We start from the raw sequence: 25787 nt of genomic DNA on the forward strand, positions 1-25787 counted from the left end.
CCCATCTCTGAGCAGTAATTTGTCTCCAGTACAACTTTTAAGAGAAGTCCCTTATTTCAACAAGGTTCATTAACGCTCCGTGCCCTTTGGCCTAATGCAATGATGAAACGTGGGTGACTTCAGTGAGGTTGTTATTCTGTTTGAGTGTTGATTCAAAAATCACCACAAAACTTACAACTTCACACGAGAAACTTGTTAACTCCCCTTGGAGAGCCACGGACTCCACACCATTTCACCTTTGTCTACTCCGTGACCACATTCTCTCACGTGTGACGTCTGGGACCCACATACAACTAGGTTCTGCTTCTTTCCCAGTGACACTTTAAAGGGAATGTGGTCATTTCCATCAGAGACAGAATGGAACTCAGCAACTGCCATTTCCGAGTTGGTGCAATTTACCGTATCTTTCAGGGCTGTGAGGTTTGGTCATAAAACTTCCAACTGCTGATGTATTTCGCTCTAAAATGTGGTCATTCCTCACTCCGTTCTATGACCCGATTCATAAATAAATAATGCCAAATCATTGAATACAGCGAAACCTAAGACATTCTATTTGGTAGCCCTTTTCCGAACCATGTAAACGTTGGCTTGATAACTATGTGGCAACATTTCCAAGCCTATGAAAAATTATCACAATGCAGAATCAGAGAATCTACATCACCTGTGTCACATAAGGCAGATTTATTCCTCTACCCATCAAGCATGAGAATTTGTAGCCAAACAGTCTGAAATGGTGATTCAGCAAATAAGCTACCAATGCAACTTTTGTAACGGGGCTTCAGCAAAGGCGACCCAGACTATAAAATGTGCCGTGTTTTTAAGAACCTCCAGCCACAGCTAAATACATCCTTTAAACTGTCTGGCTTGTGTTATTTTAAACGAAGCCCTCCACATTACTTTCATGTGGGGGGTAACTTGAAAACATAATAGCAAGGAATAAGCACCCCAAAGCAACATAACCACCAGTCAAGACCCCACACACACAAATGCACATGTATGTGCATGTGTACATACTCAGAGTAGTTTGCAATTATTTTTATGAAACCCTCTTTTTTATGAAAAAGAGATCAAATTCTTCTGAACTACTACCTGTTCACTGAAAACAGCATGAAGCCTAAAGGTCACAACTGGTCCACCTCAGGAAGCAAATAAGCCAATGGACCACTGGTTAAACGATTTTCCGATCAAGATGAACGAATAAAATGGGTTAATGCCAAACAGATTACGTAAAATGAAACAACCAAGTAACCCATTGGTTAACTAAGTCCCCATGATGAACCAACCAAGAGGGCCATTAGTTAACGGAAGAACCAACCATCAGAAGCCAACCGAATGGATCAATCTGTAACAGAAACACCAACCAAGTGAAATCGGATGATGCCGAACACAGCTAGCTAGCTTCATCCGGAGAGATGGAAGAAAACTTGCAACTAGGCAACAAACAGAAAAGCTCTTAATGAATCCAAACACATCCCATGCAATCTGGACACGTGACCACTACCTGGGTCACCACGTGGGGCTGTAAACGGACCACACAGCTATACTTACGAAGATTATTTATGGGAGTTCTGGTATCCATGTTTTCATAATGCTGGACATGAACCACAATGTTGAGGTCCCTCTCCATGGGGTCAGTGTTGCAGTGGCCCTGTGGCCTCATGACATCTGCAAGGGCCCTGAAAGGAGAAAGAATTGAAATCTGTTCATTCCAAACGCAATGACTGGCACCTGTTGTGTTCTGAGCACTGTGCTTAGGAGGACGAGGCCCTTACTCCACGGAGTTGCCATGCTCGTTAAAGGTGGGAGGGAGAAAAAGACATCAGGAAGTTAAAAAGATCACTGCAATTACAGATTACATAAGGACTTCATGCAAAACAGGACACGGGTTCCCCACAAGAGATGTGTAATTAGCAATATCACCTACCTTGCAGAGAGCTGTGGAGAGGATTGAATGACGAATATATGGAATGCGTCTGCACCCCATAAACTTAGCCCCCCTCATAGCTGACACCTGACACCACACCCCACGTACATCAGCGGTCCACTATTAGCCACAAATAACATTTATAGGGTGCTTACCACAAGTGGGGCACGGTGTGAATCACATTAAGCCTTAACTAAGGGGCTTACAAACACCTTATGAGGTTTATTACTCCTTCTTTGCAGATGAGTGGACAAAGGCTCAGAGAAGTGAATTAACCTGCTGAAAGTCACACAGCCCGTTGCACGGGTCTTTGAACAAGAGTCCATTTTCACAGCTCTGTACGCTGAGTGCATTGGGTTTCCTGTAGTTAGGATTTGGCACGATCTATCCATACCCCCCAAGGTGGGTGCCCCTCTTAATCAGTAGCTGGGACATAGGGCAAGCTTACAACCTGAGTCACCAACTGTGTTTTATCATCACGTTTCGCCTCCTTGACACTCATCCAAGGGTCAGTATTCTTTCGGCTATCTTTGACAAATAAGAAAACTAGTTGAGAGGTGTGAAGTGACTGTGTGAGTTTCTCCCAGCTGCCGTAACAAAGTGCCCCACACTAAGTGGCCCCAAACCACACAAATGTACTGGCTCACAGTTCTGGAGGCCAGAAGTCCAAAATCAGGATATTAGGGGACTCCTCCCTTGCCTCCTCTTGGCTTCCGGTAGATATCGCCAAGATGCTAAGTGTGAATCTCCTTTCCCCAGTGGTTTCATGGAGAAGCAGACGAGTATCAGCCCTGCTTAGCCATTTCCCCAATATTTCCCTAAGTATGGGCACCGAGACACTCAGCACCTCCCTGCCTCTGAACACAACACAGCCAAAGGCACCCTCATTCATGCCTCCTCTTGGACCAGGGAGAGCTTCTCAGGGTACACACCCACAAGTCATACTGCCATGGTTTAGGAAACATCCAGATGCTCCTAACCAACCAGAACCCTCTGAGTCCACATCGAGGGAGACAGAGACGGAAGGAGAGCTGTTTGAGAGAGGTCAGCCTGCCGGCTGAAATTTAGCCCCCCACCACCCCGCATAGCATCGATTCTCAAACAATGTCTGCCAACGAGCGGCACCCAGCATCACCTGGGAGCACGTTAAAAGACAAATTTTCGGGTCCACCCAGACCTACTGACTCAGAAACTCCAGGGGCAGCCACCCGTGTTTTCAGGTGCACATCCAAGTCTGAGCCTGTGTTAGGCTCACGGAGGCCCCAAGCTTGGGGACTGAGTGGTTGCTCAGAGGGCAAGGAGACAATGGCCCAAAAACCACAGCGGGTGAGAAGTGTCAGATGTGAACTACAGGGGACACAGCAAGAGTCCCTCGCGCATTAGAGGAAAAGACTGAGTGTGCCAAGACGCAAGACAATAACGACAGCTCCCAATCATTCACTCATTCACTCAACAAATATCCATTGCCTACTATGCGCCAGGCACTAGTCAAAGCTCTGGGAACACAGCCAGTGTGCAAGATGCACAAGATCACTGTCTTACCAAAGCTTGTATTCTAGGGGACAGGATAAAAAAATATATGCGTGTTAAATACATTTTTAAAAAGTATAACACGTGGGGCGCCTGGGTGGCTCAGTCGGTTAGGCGTCTGACTTCGGCTCAGGTCATGATCTCACGGTCCGTGAGTTCGAGCCCCGCGTCGGGCCCTGTGCTGACAGCTCAGAGCCTGGAGCCTGCTTCAGATTCTGTGTCTCCCTCTCTCCCTGCCCCTCCCCCGTTCATGCCCTGTCTCTCTCTGTCTCAAAAATAAATAAACATTAAAAATAAATAAAAAATTAAAAAAAATAAATAAAAAGTATAATACGATCAAGCGACACCGACACATGGCAGCCTTATTCGCAACAGCCCCAAAGTGGAAACAACCCAAATCAGCTGATGAATGGACACGCAGAATGTGTTATATGCAGTGGAGTATGATTCAGCCACAAAAAGGAAGGAAACATCGACACCTGCTACAACATGGATGGAACCTGGAAACTTGAAGCTCCTTGCAAAGGACCCAAAAAGCCACGGGGTATGTGATTCTATTTCCATTAAGTATTCAGAAGGGGTTAATCCATAGAGATAAAAAGGAGACCAGTGGTGGCCAGGGGCTGGAGATAGGGAGGACTGGGGAGTGGCTCTGGAATGTATACGGACTTTCAACCATGAAAATGTTCTGGGATCAGACAGGAGTGATAGTTGCTTCAATTTATGAATATGTCAAAAACCACTGAATTGTACACTTTTCTAAAATTCTACCTAAACAGAGAGAGAGAGAGAGAGAGAGAGAGAGAGAGATAAGGTGACCAGGAAAAGCTTTCCTGAGGAGTTGACATTTGAGGTGAGCCCTGAACTGTAAGAAGGAGTTGGTCGTGTAAAGGTGATAGAAAGAAACTTCCTGGCAGCTGGAGCAGCAAATGCAAAGGCCCTGGGGCAGTAAAGAGTTCATATACTTGAAGTACAAGCCAAAAGGCCAATGAAGCTGGAGGATAGGCAATAAGGAAGGGAGCTTTCAAGCTGAGGATTATCCTACCCATTTTATGGAGCAAAAAAAAAAAAAAACTGTTCAAGTTCACCCGGCACATCACTGCAGGGATTGAGATACAAACCCGAGTGTCTCTGAAATTCGAGTTCAGCCTCCTTCCTTACTCTGTGCTGTAAGCAGAGTCTGAAACTCAAGGAGGCTGCAGGAAACGGAAGGTTTGAGGTAAAGCAGGCGCTCCAAACCTGATATGGCTTTTTCACTTCTAAACAGGATTTTCATCATGAACTTCAGGGGGTCCCTGGACCCCCCGGGCATTGAATGGAAATTTTGTTTGTGTATTTTTCTCAAGCAAGGAGCCATAGCTTTCACCAGTTCCTCTAAGGAGTCCCCCCCCCCCCCCCCCCCCGGAATTCCATGCTATTCAGGCTTTCAAGAGGTTAGCAAAGTAAGTTATCAGGACAGCTACCACGAACTCGGTCAGCGTGGCTATCTGCACATTCCCTGGGCCTCTCCGGTGTGCTGAAGTTCCTGAAAACCCAGCCCAAAAGCCAAGGATGCTTTTCCCCAAGGCAGCCCTTCCCAGGGCATGCAATGGAGAGGAGAGTTCTTAAGAGGCCTCCATATCCTGGAAAAGCAGTCTTCAAAGTAGAGTCCACTCACGCTACGCACCACAAAAAAAATGATTTGGCATAAGGACAGGAAATCCAAGAACTCCTGTGTACGGTCTTTAGTCGTTCAAGTGAGGAATCAATGCAATATGGGTATGGATGCTGGCACCCTCACTTGAGATGCCCACGTCACCCAGCAAGAATCAGGAAGCTCAGACCAAGAACGGTGACTGGGGTACATTGCCCATATTACAGCTATGTGCCCCCCTAAAGGGGATAGGCAGATACATTATCTAGGTTTAGCAAGGCTAACCATCACTGAGCAGGCGCATGGCTTAACCACCACCACCGCCCCCCCCCCCAACCGTAACAAAACCACAGGCTCAAGAAAATTCTGATAGAGGAAGCACAAGAAAACAATCACGTTGTGGGTGATAGGCATTGAGGAGGGCACCTGTTGGGATGAGCACTGGGTATTGTATGGAAACCAGTAAATTTTATATATACACATAAAAAGAAAACAATTCCATTGCCTCTCCATTTTTCTTCAACAGCTAGCTTGTTACAAGGTTAAAAACAACAATGTTCTATTCAGATCAAAGCCAAGTCAGCCAAAAATAGTCAAAATTCTCATGAAAAATATTCAAAATGTGGACTGTTTATTAATGGTAAGTTTCATCCTCAACAAACATCATGATTTGACATTAGCTAATGATTACATGACGTCATCATGCTTACCAACAGACTTTAATATTTACTGCACCTTCAGCTCAGCTTAAAATTTGTTTTTATGTGTGCTTTATAATGTACCTAACAACTGTTCACTGGTCCATGCACATACTTATTAGTACAATAAATGTGTATGGATTAGGGTACAGACCAAAAAACATGTTAAAATACGTGTCCAAAAAGCTTCATAAATAAGACAATGGACATCACCAACTATGTGCTATAAACCAAATTCCCAAGGATTTGCCATCTATTTGCGGCACATAGTTTGGGTGCTTCTCAAACCATGTGCATTCGTGCTACCTCGGGGTCTCGTTAAAAATGTAGATTCTATTTCAGTAAGTCTGAGGCAGGGCATGAGATTCTTCCACTCAAGCTCCCAGGTCACGAAAATGAGGCGGCTCCACAGGACATACTCTGAGTACTAAGTCCCTAAAAGAACTATAATGGTAGCTTTTAAGTGTCCACTTGACTATGGCACAGGGTGCCCAAATATTTGGTGAAATGTCATCATGGATGCATCTAAGAATGTGCGTTTGGATGAGATGAACACTGACATTCAACAGACTGAGTACATTGCCCTCTAGCATTCAGGTGGGCCTCATCTAATCAGTTGAAGGCATGCAGACACAAAAGTCCCACCCTCTCTTGAGTAAAAGGGAATTTTCCTGCCTGACAGCCTTCAAACTGTGATGTCAGCTCTGCAGATTTCAGACTTCCTAATGGCAAGTCCACATAATGTATCTCACTCTTGCTCTCTCTATATATATATATCTCCTACAGGTTTTGTTTCTCTGGAGAACCATAACTCATACAGGAACCTTACTAAAGAAACTACACTTTTCTTTGATATCTCTTGTCCCAGCTCAGAACAATTACCTTGAAACATTGCCATTTTTGTGGTCATAGATGACTGAATATTGGCAATTTCCTAGGTTTCAATTTAGCGTCAATTTCTTTCTAGATGTACTCGTGTGTTATTTGTCTCGTGCCATTTGACTGTTAGCTCTTTTGAGTGCAGGGATTGCATCTGTATTGTCACTATTCTCTTATAGCTCTCAAAACAGTACTAGGTATGCCATAGGTGCTCAATAAATACCTATGAAATGAATACATGAATGAGTGAATGAATGAATGAATGAACAAAAGACAAGATACTTTCTTTTGTAAATTATGACGTCGGAAACCAGATACTGGTTTTGTCCGTGCCAGATACTGTTCTAGGCACTGAGGATACAACAGAAGAGATGTGGTGTCCCCACACTCCTTACTTTGGACAGTAAAGCAAAGACACAGAAAATCAAGTAGGAAACCAGGAAATTAATAAGTTAATTTTAGGCTGTAATGTGAAATGAAGCAAGAAACACCAGGCGATGAGCCGGAGGGGGGCGGGCAGTGGTAACTGAGTCGTCAGGGTCGTCAGGGACGGCTTCTCGGAGAAGGCGACACCAGAGCGGAGACCTCAATGGCGAGGGAGCCAGCGCATGAGGTCTGACAGAGGATTCGAGCCAAGCCAACACGACAGTTCCAAGGTAGCAATGAGCTTGGCATATTTGAGGAACAAAAAGAGAATACGGTGTTCCTTTACTTTCCAATCACAGCGAGCAAATAAAAAACCCCAACATTCCCAAACAGAGCTCAGAACCTCCTCATCTGGCTTCAAAGCTCCCAGGAATCCCGAGGTCTAAACTATGTTCTGACATTTAAACACCTGAATAGGATTCCGGAACATTTCCTCTGAAGCATCTTTTACTTTTTCAAGAACGCAAGGGCCGTGGGCATGAGGTAACTTTCTGGAGTGGTGGTTACACAGGTAGAGGCAAAGCTCCTGAAACCACACTTAAACTTAAAACGTGTGCCTTTTACTGTGTAAAGTATATACCCCACTGAAGGTGACTGCTAAAATGCAAGGACTCCATCGCCCAAAGAGAAGTAAAGTAACCTGCCACGAGCGAGAATTTATAGAGACTTCTCCATGGGCAACAAGATTTGCCTGCAAGGGTCTCTCCAAGCTAGGGACCTGGTCAAAGCCAGAGGGTAACCACAGACATGCAGGAAAAAGGGGCAGCGGGAAGAGAGAAAAGGCAAAAGGAGGCGAGACGTTTATCGGTTGATGCTGCTTCTTTAAAAGGGACTCCAGCTCTTCTGAAGCGTGTTTGAAAAGCACCCGGGACACTGTGCTGTGCAATGTGCCACTTGGATTTCTGATTCTGTTTGAAGGTGGGCAAAATAATGACATGTGTTCCCTACTGGCCTCAAGCGTATGGAGCTTCAAACACACATTCCTGCCCCCAAGGTCGCTTCTCATCAATTGCTCCTTCCAAGGGCGCTGGCCCTGCCAGGGGCGGATGCAGGAAACACTCCTGGTCTTGATCTTACAGGGGCTCCTTGAACTGGCCCCCCTGCACGTGTCGCCATTTGCAGAACAGCAAGCACTTCTTTGCGATCTGAGAGCACGTTAGTCCAGCACGTGTCCACTCAAAGGCCATGCAGCCTAGTGGTCAGGGACCTGTGCCCTGGCCTCAGACTGCCCGGGTTGGAAGTCTGACTCCTCCACTCCCCAGGGCCTCGTTCATCCTCATGGAAAGCAATCTGTGCCTCTTCAGAGGCACACTGTCCTAAGGCCTGCCTCACTGGGGCAGGGCCTGGAATTAAATGAGCACTTATACACAAGCTCGTGGTGAAACAGCAGGCTGGACAAGGCTTCTTTCATATCACCCAGGCCAACACTTTGCAAGGCATTTAATGAGGCCATTCCCGGGTCTTCTCTCCTATTCTGAACCTGTCCCCCTCTGCTGCTTAACTCTGAAGGAGTTAGGAGACTGGACCAATGCCATACAGCTTAAAAGATGGAACAGGGCAAGGACTAGGTACTGAGTTTCAGACTACAATATTTACCCCTTTGGCAGGTAAGGGGTAGAAAATTCCAGTAATAAGGGTGATGGCAAAGGGGTAAAACTTGCTGAGCAGTGACCATAAAGAGGTCCTGTGCTAAGGGCCTCCCAAGTCCAGTCTCACTGAAACCTCGCACAAGCCTGGGACATAGGGATCACCAGGTCTCATTCTACAGACAACAATCTAAAACTCAGAGAGGTGAAGTCACATTCCCAAGGTCACACAGCTCCTAAGCGGCCAGGCTGGATGGAATCTCCAGACATCTGACTTGAGGTAGGCTCCACTGAGTCTCCAGGGACTCCAGAGTGGGGGTGGAGACGAAGGCCGACCTGAGAGCTTCCTAAAGAGGGAACTCACCACTGGGTGGCAACCAACAGCTTCCCTGGGAAAATGCACGTCAGTGTTGTCCAAACTACCAGTTTCTCAAGAGAAGTCAGGAATCGGGATTTCTACGTGAAATCTCCTTAGTTCTAAGTTGGTTTTAAAACACAATGTAGGACAGAGACTTAAGAAATTTTACAGCCAGATGCAGTGAGCCTTGACCGGATCTGAGTTTGGGAGCTCAAGCTCCAGAGGACATCTTTGGTACGACCAGGAAAATGTTACCCTGATTGGCTACCTGATGGTATGACAGACTTACTGCCCTTCTTCTCGAGGGTGATCCTAGGATTGTGTCGTGGGGGAGAATGTCCTTGTTCTTAGGCAATCCACGCTGAAGTATCTAGGGATGAAGTGCCATGTCTGCAATTCGTTTTCAAATGTTTCAGCCAAGAAACACAGGAAAAGGAAAGGGAGGGAGAAAGGGACAGAGGAAAAGAAAATACAGAGTGTGTACTAAAGCAAACATGACAAAATACTAATAATTGTGTGGCCTGGATTAGTAACTCTCAACTGGGGGTGATTCTACCCCCGGATGACATGTGGCTATGACTGAGGACATTTTTTTTTTTAACTGTCACAGCTGGGTTGTAAGGGGGGTGCTATTGGCATAGTGGGTGGAGTCGAAGCGTGCTGCCAGACCCCCTACGATGCACAGAACAGCCCCCCCCCCCCAATACCGAGAATGAGCCGGCTCCAAATGGCAGTCGTACCGGGAGTGACAAACCCTAAAGACATTTTTATGTTTCAAGTTTTTTCTTTTGTACGTGCAAAATGTTTCACCGAAAAAGAGAGAGAGAGAGAGAGAAAGAGAGAGAGAGAGAGAGAGAGAGAGAAACTTTAAAATAAAAGTAAGAATACATAAATAGCCACACCTTGCAGACCAAACAAAACATGCCTGCATGGTTGGGTAACCACAGCTGGCCACTGTTTGCAGTCACTTGTTCCGATACACAGTGGCTGGATGTAATGCTGCTCTGGCTGGTGAATGAGGGTCTCTGAAGCTCTTCTGATATCGTGGGTGAGACCCCCATAGCTCCTGGAATTAGCGACTTTCTCCTGTTTTCAGGTCCCAGTCGGCCCAGAAGGGAGCAGCCAACATGCCCAGAACTCTGGGTCTGAAAACCAACATCACGGAGGCCTCTTCCAGGATACCACAAGCGCACGGGTCACCAGGAGCAATTGGTGACCTAGGGGTGCTTTCCGATGAAATGAGAATGAACCCCTCATCTCAGTGACCCGCACAGCCCAAGACAAAATAAATTAAGAGGCTGTGGCTGAGACGTTAATTTCACCCAGAAGCTCTCAGGTGGCTGGGTGCACCCCACCCAGGTACCCCCTGGCCCCCACAAACAAAACCCAATGAGCTCATGGCTGTGGCTGGGACTTGAAATGAACAACTGCACACACACAGTGCAACATGCATTTGGACGGTCCTTGGGGCAGCCCCCAGCACCACAAATACACAAAGCAGAAATGCGTGCAGAAAACACACAACCAAATGCAAATAAGGGAGTGGGCTTGGATTAATTCATCCATTCCCAAGAATGTAAAAAGTAGTCCCAAACTCAAGAACAGTCTTCCTCAAAAACTTCAAGGCCACTTTTGAAGAGCCATTCAGGGAGACTGTTACATGCGGATTTCTGGGGCTCATCCCAGACCTTTACTGACCCAGAACCTTTCCGGACAGAACACAAGAATGTGCATTTTAGGAAGCCCCCACCCCCACCCCCATCCAATGCTCACTGGCACTGAAAACACCTTGAAATCAGGGGCCTGGGGACTGCAGTTTTATAACTGTGTGACCTTGGAGAAGCCATCCAACCTGAACCGTGATTTTCTCATCAGTGGGAATTGACAGCACTTGTCTCCTAGGGCAGCCATGCACACTAAAGGCGTGTTTACACACACATGCACGTGCGCGCACGCGCGCACACACACACACACACACACACACACACACACACACACACACCCCTAGTACGGTGCTTGGCAAATGTTCCTTCATTTTCCGTAATGGTAACTGTCCACACACTGGAAAACCTAGAGAGCTTTACAAAAGTACACAGACTCAGCAACCCTAGAGATTCTGATGGAAATTGTCGAGGGCGGGGCCCCTAGCAACAAGATTTTTTTTTTTTTAAAGCACTCCAGGTGGTCCTAAACAGCAGCTGGGGTTGAAAACCACAGGGTGGAAACTGCCAATAAAAATCAACTATCCTTTCTCTTCAAGAGAATGTACTTCTACCGCATTCTGGAATTTCCAAACTGTACCCGGAGAGTCCTGTGGCCAGGCTCTGTTATCAGAGGACTGGGTGCCCCGCGATGCCACCCCCAAGCAGCCCTTTAGTGGTCCCTGCAGAAGTGGCCACAACTGACCAAGCTGGGGGGAGGGGGGACTCTTTTTCTCCAGACAAGAGCTGCAAGGTGGCAGGACAGGAATGGGAGTCGCTCCTGGGCCCTCAGGTCGGCGGTGGAGCGCTCTCGACAGGAATACCCAGATCACGCGGAGCCTGAAGATCACACATCACCTTCTCCCGCCGCAGGCCAAAGGGAGCCGCCCACCCTTAGCTCCGCTGGCACCTTCCCACCTCCCCTTCTCCCGCCTTTCCTCCCTTCCTCCACCCCCCACCCAAACACCCAGGAGGGCTTCTGTAAGCGCTGGTTTGCAAGGGAAAGGCTCAGTGGATACTTCAGCAGAGGAATTAACCCGAATCTGCAAGGCAGTCTACCTATCTCTGGGGGACTCTCTCCCTACCAAGGCGACACCCGCCGCCTGCCGCAGTCCTGCCTCGGTAGTCTTCCTTCACCTCAACACAGACCCCGGGAAGCTACAGGGACTGGCGGGGACTGCGGGGACTGCGGGGAAGTGAAACTCCGGCCTGTGGGGCTGGCGACAGGGCTTCTTGGGGGTGCAGGAGGTGGGCGGGGCCAGCGTGTTACTCGCTCAGTGGGTCTGGGTTTCCTGAATCCCCTGGAAGCTTACTTTTGTGCTTCAAGACCCCAACATCCACCCACCCCTCCCTGCTGACCCAAACCAAGAGGAACTTCCTCACCTCTTGCCCCAAATCCCTCCCCTCTGGGGAAAAAAAAGAATCATCGGATACTCTGCGTATAAATAGAAAATAATTACTAGTGAGGTGGTAATGTTCCTTCGCCTATTTTTGGTGGGTCTCTTTGTTCAGATTTTTTAGGCAGGCGTACGGAGCTCGTGCATCCACACGAGCACACATGGGCCCCCGCCGGAGGTGTGGGGAGGGTGTGTGTCTGGGGGGGGGGCATGGCGACCCCCGTTGCCTAAACTCGGCAAGAAGATCGAGCTAGCTAGCGCCCAGCCATCCAGCCGTTCCAAGACCGCCAGTCGCTCTCCAACCCCGCCTGCCCAGACCTCACGCCAACCCTGGCCTCCGTCGGGTCTGGGGGCTGAGTCCTGGGGGTTGCGTTCTCGGCCTCCAAAGTTACTGGGTTGTGCGAATCAATTTAGACACTTTTAAAAAAAGCAAAAGGCAAATAGCTCCATTAATCCCCAAATGCCTTCTCCCATCTGCTGCGACTTGCTGGCGCTGGGACTTGCATAATGAATAAGGCAACCAGGAAAGTTGACGAATCAGGGGGGCGGGAGGGGGGCTCCCGCCCTTGGAGTCCGCGCCAACCCCCTGCAAGGGGCGCAGCGCGCGGCGAAGGCCCCGGCCCCCAGCAGGGAGAGGTGGCGACGGCGGAAAAGGGCGAGGGGTGCGGGTGGCCGGGAGGCAACCGAGGTCCCGATTCCGGGGACCTGGCAGCTCAGAGAGAGAGAGGCGGCCGCTCCAGGCAAGGCTTTTGTTCTCGCCCTCCCTCCCCTCTCTCTCTCTCTCCACCTCCCTCGCCTCTTTTTCGCGAGCCGTACGAGTTGCAGGCGGCACACACTCCTTCCCTCCCTCACACACACACGCGCGCGCGCGCGGGCTCACACACGCCCCCCTTCCCTTTCGGGCCCGCCTGCCCTGTTTACCTAGAAGCTAGCGTCTGGAATCCGAGGGGTAGACCCCTCCCCAAAACCCAAGACTCCGGGGCAGCGGGCTCCCGGGCTGTGTGTGTCTCAGACCCGCTTCAATCCTAGGCGGGAGGGGGCGGCGGGAGGGTGATGGGTGCAGAGACCCCCCCCCCCATACACACACGCCCTCCAGTAAACACCTGTGCGGAGCCCAGCGCCCCCTCTCCGCGCGGGGAGCCGAAGTTGGCTTCCCGGGCGACCTCCCCCAGCGGAGACGCGGGGGGGCGGGGGGGGGGGGAAGCGCCATTGCCCAGGGAAAGGTGGAGAGGGAAGACGAGGGAGAGCGGCTCCTGGAGGGGAGGCGGCGGGGGGAGGGGAGGCAGCCCACCTGGACATGTGCTCCCTTTGCGGCCGGTGCGCTTTCTCCAGCCCCAGCTTGGTGAAGATGCCTACAAGCACCATGACGGCCACCACCCCGCAGATGATGTAAACGATCAGGTTGGTCTTGTCCTTCGTGGGGTCGTGCAGGGGGTCGTCCTTGCGTGCGGGGGGCTTGCCGGTGTTGAGCCACAGCGGAGTGTCGTAGTTGGTGCAGGTGCTCTGGTTCAGTCGCCGCTTCTTAAATGTGCAGCAGAACCGGAAGCCACAAGTCCCGCAGCAGAAGATGAAGTCGCCCGAGCTGCAGTTGAACGGCGGGTCCCACTGGCCCATGACATCGAAGTAGCCCCGGCAGAAGTCCGGCGTGGGCGCCCGGGTCGGGGGCGCGTCCGAGGCCCCCGCGCCCTCGCCGGCCTCCCCCGAGGCGGCCCCGGACCGGTTGCCCCCCGCCAGCACTACCACGCCGCCCAGCTGCGCCAGCTGCCCGTGCCCCGCTCGCTCCTGCGCCCGGCACACGCGGGCGCACAGCTCGGTGAGGAAGCAGCCGAGGAGCAGCCGGAGGACGCGGCGCATCGTGTCTCCCAGCCCGGGCTCGGCCGCTCGGCCGCCGCTGGAGCCGCTGCAGCCGCCTCTCGAGGCGCGGCCGAAGCTGCCGAGGCTGCTGCCGGGGGCTGCGAGCCGCCGCGGGCCGCACATGCAGGGAGCGGCGCGGGGCGCTCGGTGGTCGGCGGCCACTGCGCTCGGCTCAGCCCGCGTTCGCCTCCAGCGCGCCGCGCGCCGAGGGGCCGGCCGGGGAGGAGCGCGCCTGACCGGGCGGGGGGAGGATGAGCGGGGGCAAGCGCGGGGTGCAGGTCCGGCCGGCTACGGGGAGAGGCGGGGGCCGGAGAGCAGGGGAGCGTCGGTCTGTCCGCGCTTCGCCTTGGCCGGCGGCTCCGGACTCGCCGCCCTGCGCCGGCTCGCAGGATCCCTCTCACCTCTCCAGCTCGCCAAGTGCGCTGGAGAGAGCGAAGCAACACTTGTGGAATGAAGGGAGGGCAGGAGGAAAGGGGGAGGGGGAGGGGAAGGAGGGCGGGCAGAGGAGGGAAGGGGGGGTGGAACGGGCGCGAGCTCGAGAGGGGCGGGGGCGCGGAAGAGGTGACTCGGGCGGGCGGGCGGGGGGGGGGGCGGGAGCGAGTTGGGGGGCGTGCGGAGCTGAGCTAGGCTGGCGGGCGGGGAGGAGGGAGCTTCGGCAGCCACCGGGGCTGAAGGCACCGCTCGGGTTTCCCGGCAGGTGGAGGATGGCTGCGGGACCTCCCGCGCCCTCTCGGGGAGGGAGGCACGGCTCAGACCTGTTCCGGGCGAAGAGGCGGCTCCGCCCGTGGCTTTTTCAGGCGTGCGTGCGGAGGAGCTGCGGCTCCAATCTGCCCTCCAGGAAAGAGGGGACTCGGAGGGGTTAGGGACAGACTAAGTGGCTTCCACTCCAAGGCGGACTGGGGTACAGACTGATCAGGATCGCCCCTCCATGGTGCACGGGGCCGCCTCGCCCTTCCTTTCCCCCGAATGCGCCCTCCAGCCAGGCGCGCATCCGGGATGGTTCTACTCCCTGGGACTTGCCGAGGACCAAGGCTCAGCTGAGAAGGCGGGGTGGCAAGCCACTGGCCCCGAGGTCAGCAACCCCGGGAGAAGGCCGTGAGATGAAGTGAAGTCGAAGAAGCGCAGGGGGTAGGGAGAGAGCAGACCAGGCAGGAGCACGTCCCACGTCCTGGAAGGTCTTTCCTGGGACTCTCCTAGGCCCCAGGACCTGCCACTTCTGTCCCTCTATGACCTCGCGGCGTTCCCTGCGTTCCACAGGAGGGCAAACCGCCGCGCCTCCTCTGCGCGCCCAGATCCGGTGCAACGCAAGGCCTGGACACCTAGCCTCAGCCACCCTCCCGCGCCTGGAGTTCGCGCGTGGGTCTCCGGAGACGGCTGGCGCCTGTGCTCACGGAGCCCCCCAGACATCCTCACCCGATGTGGCGCAGTCCGGCCTTGCCTCCTCGCTTCCAGCCTCCGGTCGTCGCCCGTCAGCATTTCCAAATCTGCCCTCTCCACTCAGCAGATTCCAACCACCCGTCGGCCCTGTCTCATTTCTCCCACTTCTGTCCTCTGCTTGAATTTGACTCCAATAGCCCCCCAAACAGCATTTGCACCAAAGCTGCGACACCGAATTTAGATCTCCACACGCCCCTGCGTTTTTGTTTTTTTAATTGCATTAACTAAGTATACACTTTGCAGTCGGCTGGGCGATCTGCAGGGAAATGATGCCTCCAACCACCCCACCCCCTGCCCTGGGCTTCAGTCAGGGGCTTCTCCAGGCATTTTCAAAGCACCAAAAAGTTGGACCACATATAAAATGACATAGTGGGTTCTCTTTAACTGAAAAAGCATGCTAGAGAGGTGGTTACTGGCCTCTCTTGCAAGTTTTCTCAGAATGACAGGGAGCTAAGCTAATTGTGTTTTCTCTTCGAAGAATGTCACCTACTGTCTTCCGAAAGACTAGCATAGAATGACCCTATTCCAGGAAAAAACGAGCCAGGCCAACCCTGACCCAGCATATCCAGGAGCATGCCAGCCCTCGGAGACTCACTGAATTACGGGCTGTATTTTGTCCCAAACCCACCTGGACAAGGTGTGAGATTGTTCAGTCTAAATGCATCAGAGCCATCGGAATGAGCTTCCCGAAATAGGGTAGTGTGACATGTCTGTCGACCCACACCCACCACCACTGTGTGAGCCTCTACAAACACAAGCATTGGTGTGTGAGAGCTAATGATAGCTGACATTTATTCGATGCTTACAACATACCCACTAAGCTTGTCTTTTCTAAAATCACCTCCTCACAGATGCTCAAAGCAGTGCCTGGCATCTCGCAGACAATCTGGGAATAGTTGCTAAACCACTTGAGTGACTGATCTTATTTAACTCTATCTCTAGGTAATATTACCGGGCCCACACAACAGAGGGAGAGACTGAGGCCCAAAGCAATTAAACCAATTGCCCACAGTAGTGCAGCAAGGGACGCTACCCAGTTGGCATTTGACCCAACAAATGTGACTCCTGGGTCTGTGTTCTAACCATTCCAGGTAGTGCCTTCCTAAAATAGGCCTCCAGACTCCCTGTCCATCTGACATTACGTTATATATTTGGTTTTTGCCTGTCTCCTGTCTCCGCACGTCGGTTGGTAAACTCCAGGACAGAAAGGGGCCTTGATTCCTGCAGCATCTCCCAGCACCTACAGCAGCAAGAAGCATGACAAACACTCAAAAAATACTTAGAGGCTGTTTTGATTAACTTACTAAGCTCTCTTACGCAAGACCGTTGGTGTTAAACCAAGAGAGGAAAGGAACCCGTACGACAGGAACAGACAATGGAGTTTCTGCTGTCAGGACCACGCAGAGGGATTGGGATATTTCTAGGCACTAAATCAGAATAGGAAAGGACTGTTCCAGCAAGCCTGCCGAGGTCCAGGAAGCTGAGGCTCAAAGAGGTTAAGGGCTTTGTCCCAAGGTCACATGGTCAGCAAATGGGAAAGCCGGGGCTGGGTGCAGAATGCCAGACTCCTAACCTCTGCTTTCCTGCTTGCCCACCCCCACCGCACCCCACCAAGGCACCTCCCAGCAAGCATAGGGCTGGGGGCGTAGGTCAGTGGCCTGGTAGAAGAATAGGTCACAGACACCTTCCCACAAGAGTTGGGGGTGTTCAGATACTTCTAAATTTGATTTTAAGAAAGAGGGGGAAAAAAAAAAACACCTTCGCCAAAAAAGACAAAATCTAGACAGCAAAGTCCATTTTAGAATGTCTCCAATCTCTGTAAAATATTGCCTGTCACCAGAACATTTGAGTCCGGTTCTCAGAGGAGACTCACTCTGGCTGCTGTTCCCGGCTTTAATTAACAGAGACTGCCCCCTGTTTGTCACAAGGAGAGTGCAGGGAGCCTGCTTAAGAAAGAAGCCGACCTAATAGACCGACCTTCGCGGCTTATTTGCCAGATCCCAAACTCTAAACCTGCTCCCCCTGTGAGCTTCACCCAAAGTGAATTCCCTTGCTGTTCCCGCCTGCCCCTCTGGAATATCGCCCACACCTGTTTCCCAAGCCTTTGAAAAATATGTACAAGAAGGGGGGAATCAGGTTCATTTTACTCTTTAAAGGAAGAAAGCCACTTTCCTCTGGGTATGTCAACTCAGTAAATAGAGTCACTGTCGCCTAATAGGTGTGTGATTATTGAGAACATGTCCCCATTTAGAGCACGTGGTTGAGAAAACATTTCTTTCAGGGTTCCTCACGGGGAGGGGTGCGGTGTGGGGGGGGGGATGGTTATTAACTTCCTAATTGAAACACCTGTCAAGTTCATGGAAGATGAAAAATCATCATCAAAGACCACCCCCCACCACTACCCAAATGAATTCATGCAAATGTGTTGAAATTAAAACGCAGCTCTTAATGAAAGTGCTTTCTATGAAAGAGATGATGACATTATTTACAAGACAGGCACTTTTAATACCTAAAGAAGAATCTCGTTTGCTCTAGGCTTAATTATGTCAGTCTGCAGCACCATTTGCAAGGAGCCTGCAACCGTACTCCCAACAATTAAGGGGGAAGGAGCGATGTTACAAAGGAAGTCTGCTCACCAGGACTCGGAGCCAGTGTCCCTCTATAAGCAACTCCACAAATCAGACTATTTGTGTTGTGCCCCTCACCTGAAGGCGTTGATTGTTAATAGTCCTCATCAGGTGGCTTTTAGGGTTTCAAAAAGGTTTCTTAGCAACTGTTAGCCTTGAGAAAAAAGAAATGAGAGGACTCGGGAAGCTGTTGGTTCGAAACCTTAAGAGCTACCTGGGGGCTGGAGGGGGGGCGGGGAATCAAAACTGGACTCCCATATACAGAGCGTAAGGAGAGACCAAAGAAGGGAGCAGATGTCTCCAGATGGGCGGGTGGTGGGGGTAATAAGCTAGGGAACTTACAAGGCCTGCCCTGGGCCCTGCAAGGCGAGTGGATCTCTGCAACTGCCTGCCAGAATCTTACAAGTTTATATTACACAGAGCTCGCAATGGGGGTCAGTAGTATATTGTCCAGATGGTCTTAACAGCACTTTGCTCTCCCAAGGCTGCATCCTTGAAGCAGACTCCTAGTGCCAGAACAGTGGGTGGAATATACGTTGCAAGGACAGAGGAGGGGGTGACGAGCCTCTGATTGCCCACCTCCAGCTCAGGGGTCAACTGGAGGCCATGTCCCCTGGATGACTTTCTCCAACAGAAGCCAAAATGTGGCCAGCTCCTTGCCTTGCGGGGGCAACACGCTGATTTCATGTATTTTATTCTCTTTTTCTGAAAAGATAAAGGAAGATAAAAGATAAACTACGAGAGAAGTGAAGCGGGTCTAAAGTTGGGTTTCCCCAGACTACAAGTAGTAGGTGAGAGGATTTTTGGTGGTACCCAAACATGTTTTTTTTAACAATTTTATATTTACTTTTAATGTGTGTCAGAAAAAAATAACGACATGTCCACACTTGGCTTCATGGGCAGAAACATTTCAGGTGCACGTCAATTTAAAGTACATTTAAGAAGAAGGGGCACCTGGGTGGCACAGTCGGTTAAGCGTCCGACTTCAGCCAGGTCACGATCTCGCGGTCCGTGAGTTCGAGCCCCGCGTCAGGCTCTGGGCTGATGGCTCGGAGCCTGGAGCCTGCTTCCGGTTCTGTGTCTCCCTCTCTCTCTGCCCCTCCCCCGTTCATGCTCTGTCTCTCTCTGTCCCAAAAATAAATTAAAAACGTTGAAAAAAAATTTTAAAAAGAAGAATAATAAATACATTACAGTATTTATTAATAAAATATAAATAAAGAAAATAAGAGGAAGTGTCTTGTGTTTAGGAAAGGTGGATTTTGGTATGAGGACAGGGTTCCTCAGTGTCAATGCTGTTGACATTCTTTTTTCAGTATTTATTTATTTTTGAGACTGAGACAGAGTATGAACAGAGAAGGGGCAGGGAGAGACAGAGACACAGAATCTGAAGCAGGCTCCGGGCTCTGAGCTGTCAGCATAGAGCCCGACTCGAACCCACAAACTGTGAGATCATGACCTCAGCCGAGATCAAGAGCTGGAGGCTTAACCGACTGTACCACCCAGTCACCCCCTTTTATCTAACATTGTTTAAATGTTCATTTATTTTTGAGACAGAGTGAGTGGGGGAGGGGCAGAGAGAGAGAGGAAGACACACAGTCTGAAGCAGGCTCCGGGCTCTGAGCTGTCAGCACAGACCCGGTTGAGTGGTTCGCACTTACAGACCATGAGATCGTGACCTGAGCCAAAGTACTCGCTTACCGGGGGGAGCCACCCAGGTGCCCCAGTGATATTGACATTTTAGAGTGGATCATTCTGTGCTGTGGGGAGCTGGTGTGGGGGGGGGGGTGTCCTGTGCATCGTAAAAGGCTCAGCAGCATCCCTGGACTCTACCCACTAGATGCCAGTAGCACCTCCCAGTTGCCACAAATGAACACTATGGATGAGCAGACACTGCGAAATCGATTGAGAACTGCCCCGTGTTGAAATCCTAGTTGTTTCTCCTATGAGGTTTATGGCCTCAAATGAGTCACTTAACCTTTCTAAGCCTGAGTTTCCCCATCTATAAGATGTGGATATGAATGGTGCTTTCCTGGGGCAGCTGGGTGGCTCAGCCCGTTAAGCCTCTCTGACTCTTGATTTTAGCTCCAATCATGATCTCATGGTTCATGAGTTCAACCCTGTGTTGGACTCGATGCTGACAGTGTGCAGAGCCTGCTTAGAATTCTTTCTCTCTCTCTCTCTCTCTCTCTCTCTCTCTCTCTCTCTCTCTGCCCTTCCGCCATGCACAGGTGCACTCTCTCAATAAATAATAAATAAATAAATAAATAAATACTTAAAAAAAAAGAGTGATGCTTTCCCCAGGAATATTACAAACACCCCATATCTTGCGTAGAACGCTTGGCACAGTGAAACGGACCTTAGGCAGTGCTTGGTAAAGAGTCACTCTTATGACAGCCAACCTGAAAGAGGCTAGCAGGCGTCAGGCACTGCCCTGAGTCCTGGGGAGACCAAAGGCTGAGACAAGATCCTTGCTCTCCATGCAGCAACCCATGCTCAGGAGGGCCCCATGCTTTGCTGCTCTGCCATTACCTTGGAACTCAAATGATTTCTGAACACAGGGCCTCACCAATTCTGCAGCCTGTCCCTTCTCCCACAACCCCTCCAGTAACCCTCTGTTTGTTCTCATATTTAGGAGTCTATTATGTTTTTGTCCCCTCCCTGTTTTTTATTATTTTTGCTTCCCTTCCCTTGTGTTAATCTGTTTTGTCTCTTAAAGTTCTCATATGAGTGAAGTCATGTGATATATGTCTCTCTCAGACTGACAAATTTCACTTAGCATGATATCCTCTAGTTCCAGTCATGTAGTTGCAAATGGCAATATTTCATTCTTTTTGATTGCCGAGTAATACTCCATTGTATATACACCACATCTTCTTTATCCATTCGTCCATCGATGGACATTTGGGCTCTTTCCATACTTTGGCTATTGTCGATAGTTCTGCTACAAACATTGGGGTGCATATGTCTCTTCAAAACAGCACACCTCTATCCCATAGATAAATACCTAGTAGTGCCATTGCTAGGTCATAGGGTAGTTCTATTTTTAATTTTTTGAGGAACCTCCATACTGTTTTCCAGAGTGGCTGTACCAGTTTGCATTCCCACCAGCAATGCCAAAGAGATCCTCTCTCCACATCCTCGCCAACATCTGTTGTTGCCTGAGTTATTAACATTAGCCATTTTGACAGGTGTGAGGTAGTATCTCATTGTGGTTTTGATTTGTGTTTCCCTGATAAGTGATATTGAGCATTGTTTTCATGTGTCGGTTGGCCACCTGAATGTCTTCTTTGGTAAAGTGTCTATTCATGTCTTTTGCCCATTTCTTCACTGGATTTTTTGTTTTCTGGGTGTTGAGTTTGATAACTTCTTTATAGATTTTGGATACTAGCCCTTTATCTGATACGTCATTTGCAAATATCTTCTCCCATTCTGTCAGTTGCCTTTTACTTTTGCTGATTGTTTTCTTCACTGTGCAGAAGCTTTTCATCTTGATGAGGTCCCAATAGTTCATTTTTGCTTTTGTTTCCCTTGCCTCCAGAGACATGTTGAGTAAGAAGTTGCTGTGGCCAAGGTCAAAGAGGTTTTTTCCTACTTTCTCCTTAAGGATTTTGATGGCTTCCTGTCTTACATTGAGGTCTTTCATCCATTTTGAGTTTATTTTTGTGTATGGTGTAAGAAAGTGGTCCAGGTTCATTTTCTACAGGTCACTTTCCAGTTTTCCCAGCATGACTTGCTGAAGAGACTGTCTTTATTCCAATGGATATTCTTTCCTGCTTTGTCAAAGATTAGTTGGCCCTACGTTTGTGGGTCCATTTCTGGGTACTCTGTTCTGTTCCATTGATCTGAGTGTTTGTTTTTATGCCAATACCATACTGTCGTCATAATTACAGCTTTGTAATACAGCTTGAAGTCCAGGATTGTGATGCCTCCTGCTTTGGTTATCTTTTTCAAGATTGCGTTGGCTATTCAGGGTCTTTTCTGGTTCCAAACAAATTACAGGATTGTTTGTTCTAGCTCTGTGAAGAATTCTGGTGTTATTTTGATAGGGATTGCCTTAAATATGTAGATTGCTTTGGGTAGTATTGACATTTTAACAATATTTGTTCTTCCTATCCAGAAGCATGGAATACTTTTCCATTTTTTTGTGTGTTCTTCAATTTCTTTCATAAGCTTTCTATAGTTTTCAGTGTATAGATTTTTCACCTCGTTGGTTAGGTTTATTCCTAGGTATTTCATGGGTTTTGGGGCAATTGTAAATGGGATTGATTCCTTGATTTCTATTTCTGTTGCTTCATTGTTGGTGTATAGGAATGCAACTGATTTCTGTGCATTGATTTTCTATCCTGCCACTTTGCTGAATTCATGGATCAGTTCTAGCAGGTTTTGGTGGAATCTTTTTGGTTTTCCATATAGAGTATCATGTCATCTGCGAAGACTGAAAGTTTAACCTACTCCTGGCCCATTTGTATGTCTTTTATTTCTTTGTGTTGTCTGCTGAGGCTAAGGCTTGCAATAATATGTTGAATAACAGTGCTGAGAGTGGACATCCCTGTCTTGTTCCTGACATTAGGGGGAAAGCTGTCAGTTTTTCCCCACTGAGGATGATATTAGTGTTGGGTCTTTCATATATGGCTTTTATGATCTCGAGGTATCATCCTTCTATCCCTTCTTTCTTAATGGTTTTTATCAAAAAAGGATGCTGTATTTTGTCAAATGCTTTCTCTGCCTCTACTGACAAGATCATGTGGTTCCTGTCCTTTCTTTTATTGATGTGATGAATCACATTGATTGTTTTGCAGATATTGAACCAGCCCTGCATCCCAAGTATAAATCCCACTTGGTCATGGTGAATAATTTTCTTCATGGATTGTTGGATCAGGTACACTAACATCTTGTTGAGGATTTTTGCATCCATGTTCATCAGGGAAAATCATCTATAGTTCTGCTTTCTCGTGGAGTCTTTGTCCGGTTTTGGAATCAAGGTAATTCTGGAATCATAGAAAGGGTTTGGAAGTTTTCCTTCCATTTCTATTTTTTGGAACAGCTTCAGGAGAATAGGTGTTCACTCTTCCTTAAATGTTTGGTAGAATGCCCCTGGAAAGCCATCTGGCTCTGGACTCTTGTTTTTTGGCAGATTTTTGTTTATTAATTTGATTTCTTTACTGGTTATGGGTCCGTTCAATTTTCTATTTCTTCCTGTTTCAGTTTGGTAGTTTATATGTTTGTAGGAATTTGTCCATTTCTTCCAGATTACCCATTTTATTGGCATATAATTACTCATAATATTCTCTTATTATTGTTTTTTTATTTCTTCTGTGTTTGTTGTGATCTCTCCTCTTTCATTCTTGATTTTATTTATTTGGGTCCTTTCCTTTTTCTTTTTTGATCAAACTGGCTAGGGGTTTATCAATTTTGTTAATTCTTTCAAAGAACCAGCTTCTGGTTTTATTGATCCGTTCTACTGTATTTGTTTTTTAGTTTCAATACCATTGATTTCTGCTGTAATCTTTATTATTTCCTGTCTTCTGATAGTTTTAGGTTTTATTTGCTGTTCTTTTTCCAGTTCTTTAAGGTGTAAGGTTAGGTTGTGTATCTGAGACCTTTCTTCCTTCTTAGGAAGGCCTGGATTGCTATATACTTCCCTCTTTTGACTGCCTTTGCTACATCCCAGAGGTTTCGGGTTGTGGTGTTATCATTTTCATTGGCTTCCATGTAATTTTCAATTTCCTCTTTAACTTCTTGGTTAGCCCATTCATTCTTTAGTAGGATGTTCTTTAGTCTCCAAGCATTTGTTATTTTTCCAAATTTTTTCTTGTGGTTGATTTCGAGTTTCATAGCGTTGTGGTCTGAAAATATGCACTGTATGATCTTGATCTTTTTATACTTTTTGAGGGCTGATTTGTGTCCCAGTATGTGATCTATTCTGGAGAATGTTCCATGTGCACTGGAGAAGAATGTATATTCCTCTGCTTTAGGATGAAATGTTCTGAATATATCTGTTAAGTCCATCTGGCCCAGTGTGTCATTCAAAGCCATTGTTTCCTGGTTGGTTTTCTGTGTCAGGATGTGTCCATTGCTGTGATGATGTGTCCATTGCTGTAAGTGGGGTATTTAAGTCCCCTACTATTATGGTATTATTATCAATGAGTTTCTTTATGTTTGTGATTAATTGATTTATATATTTGGGTGCTCTCACATTTGGAGCATAAATGTTTACAATTGTTAGGTCTTCTTGGTGGGTAGACCCCTTAAATTATGATATAATGCCCTTCTTCATCTCTTGTTACAGTCTTTATTTTAAAGTCTAAATTGTCTGATACGAGTATGGCTACTCAGGCTTTCTTTTGTCAACCATTAGCATGATAGATGGTTCTCCATCCCCTTACTTTCAATCTGAAGGTGTCTTTAGGTCTAAAGTGAGTCTTTTGTAAACAGCATATAGATGGATCTTGTTTTCTTTTCTTTTTTTAACTTTTTTTAACATTTATTCATTGTTGAGAGATGGCAAGAGACAGAATGCGAGTAGGGGAGTTGCAGAGAGAGGGAGACACAGAATCCAAAGCAGGCTCCAGGCTATGAGCTGTCAGCACAGAGCCTGACGTGGGGCTCAAAGTCACAGACCGTGAGATCATGACCTGAGCCAAAGTCAGATGCCTAACCGACTGAGCCCCTGGATCTTGTTTTCTTATCCATTCTGTTACACTCTGTCTTTTGATTGGAGCATTTAGTACATTGATGTTTAGAGTGAGTACTCAAAGATATGAGTTTATTGGCATTTTGCTTCTTGTAGAGTTGGAGTTTCTGGTGGTGTTCTTTGGTACTTTCTAGTCTTTGTTGCTTTTGGTAATTTTTTTTCCGTCTTTTCTCCCCTCAGCAAGTCCCCCTTAAAATTGCTTGTAGGGCTGGTTTGATGGTCACTAACTCCTTTAATTTTTGTTTGTCTGGGAAACTTTTAATCTCTCCTTCTCTTTTGAATGACAGCCTTGCTGCGTAAAGAATTCTTGTCTGCATATTTTTCCGATTCATCACATTGAATATATCCTGCCACTCCTTTCTGGCCTGCCAAGTTTCTGTGGCTAGGTCTGCTGCAAACCTGATCTGTCTTCTCTTGTAGGTTAAGGACTTTTTTTCCCTTGCTGCTTTCATGATTCTCTCCTTGCCTGAGTATTTTGTGAATTTGACTATGATATGCCTTATTGATGGCCCGTTTTTATTTAATTGAATGGGGATCCTCTGTGCTTCCTGGATTTTGATGTCTGTGTCTTTCCCCAGGTTAGGAATGGTTTCCACTATGCTTTGCTCACATAACCTTTCTGCCCCTTTTTCTCTCTCTTCATCTTCTTGGACCCCTATGATCTGATGTTGTTCCTTTTTAATGAGTCACTGATTTCTCTAATCCTTGAATCATGCTTTTTGCCTTCACTGTTTGCTTTTCTGCTTCATTATTCTCCATAAGTTTTCCTCTGTATTGCTAATTTGCTGCTCTGCGTCATCCATCCTTGCTGCCAGGGTATCCATTCGAGGTTGCAGCTCAGTTATAACATTTTTTATTTCCTCCGGACTAGCTTTTACTTCTTTTATCTCTGCAGAAAGGGATTCTAATCTATTTTCGACCCCAGCTAGTATTCTTATTATCGTGATTCTAAATTCTGGTTCAGACATCTTGCTTGGATCTGTGTCGATTAAGTCCTTGGCTGTCATTTCTTTCTTCTCTTTCTTTTGGGGTGAAATCCTTCAG

The 25787-nt window shown here is 48.2% G+C and overlaps 1 protein-coding gene and 1 long non-coding RNA gene across 4 annotated transcripts in view; one reads left to right on the forward strand and one right to left on the reverse strand.

Annotated features, from left to right (window-relative positions):
* SHISA9 (shisa family member 9) overlaps positions 1 to 14447 on the reverse strand; it is a 420069-nt gene extending 405622 nt beyond the window's left edge. The window contains exons 1-2 of one of the 3 annotated variants that reach the window (XM_058711969.1): positions 13423 to 14447; positions 1549 to 1676 (exon numbers count right to left, since the gene is read on the reverse strand). In XM_058711969.1, coding sequence (XP_058567952.1) covers positions 1549 to 1676; positions 13423 to 14108 — 814 coding nt within the window. In that variant the 5' untranslated portion in view covers positions 14109 to 14447. The remainder of the gene's footprint in view (positions 1 to 1548; positions 1677 to 13422) is intronic. The other 2 variants (XM_058711966.1, XM_058711968.1) reach the window with 2 other exon arrangements.
* Positions 13438 to 17637, forward strand: LOC131501652 (uncharacterized). The gene is made up of 2 exons (XR_009256847.1): positions 13438 to 13532; positions 15243 to 17637. It is a non-coding gene; the product is annotated as an uncharacterized LOC131501652 (long non-coding RNA).
* The last annotated feature ends 8150 nt before the right edge of the window (positions 17638 to 25787 follow it).

This window comes from Neofelis nebulosa, chromosome 18 (genome assembly GCF_028018385.1).
Source record: "Neofelis nebulosa isolate mNeoNeb1 chromosome 18, mNeoNeb1.pri, whole genome shotgun sequence".
NCBI lineage: Eukaryota > Metazoa > Chordata > Mammalia > Carnivora > Felidae > Neofelis > Neofelis nebulosa.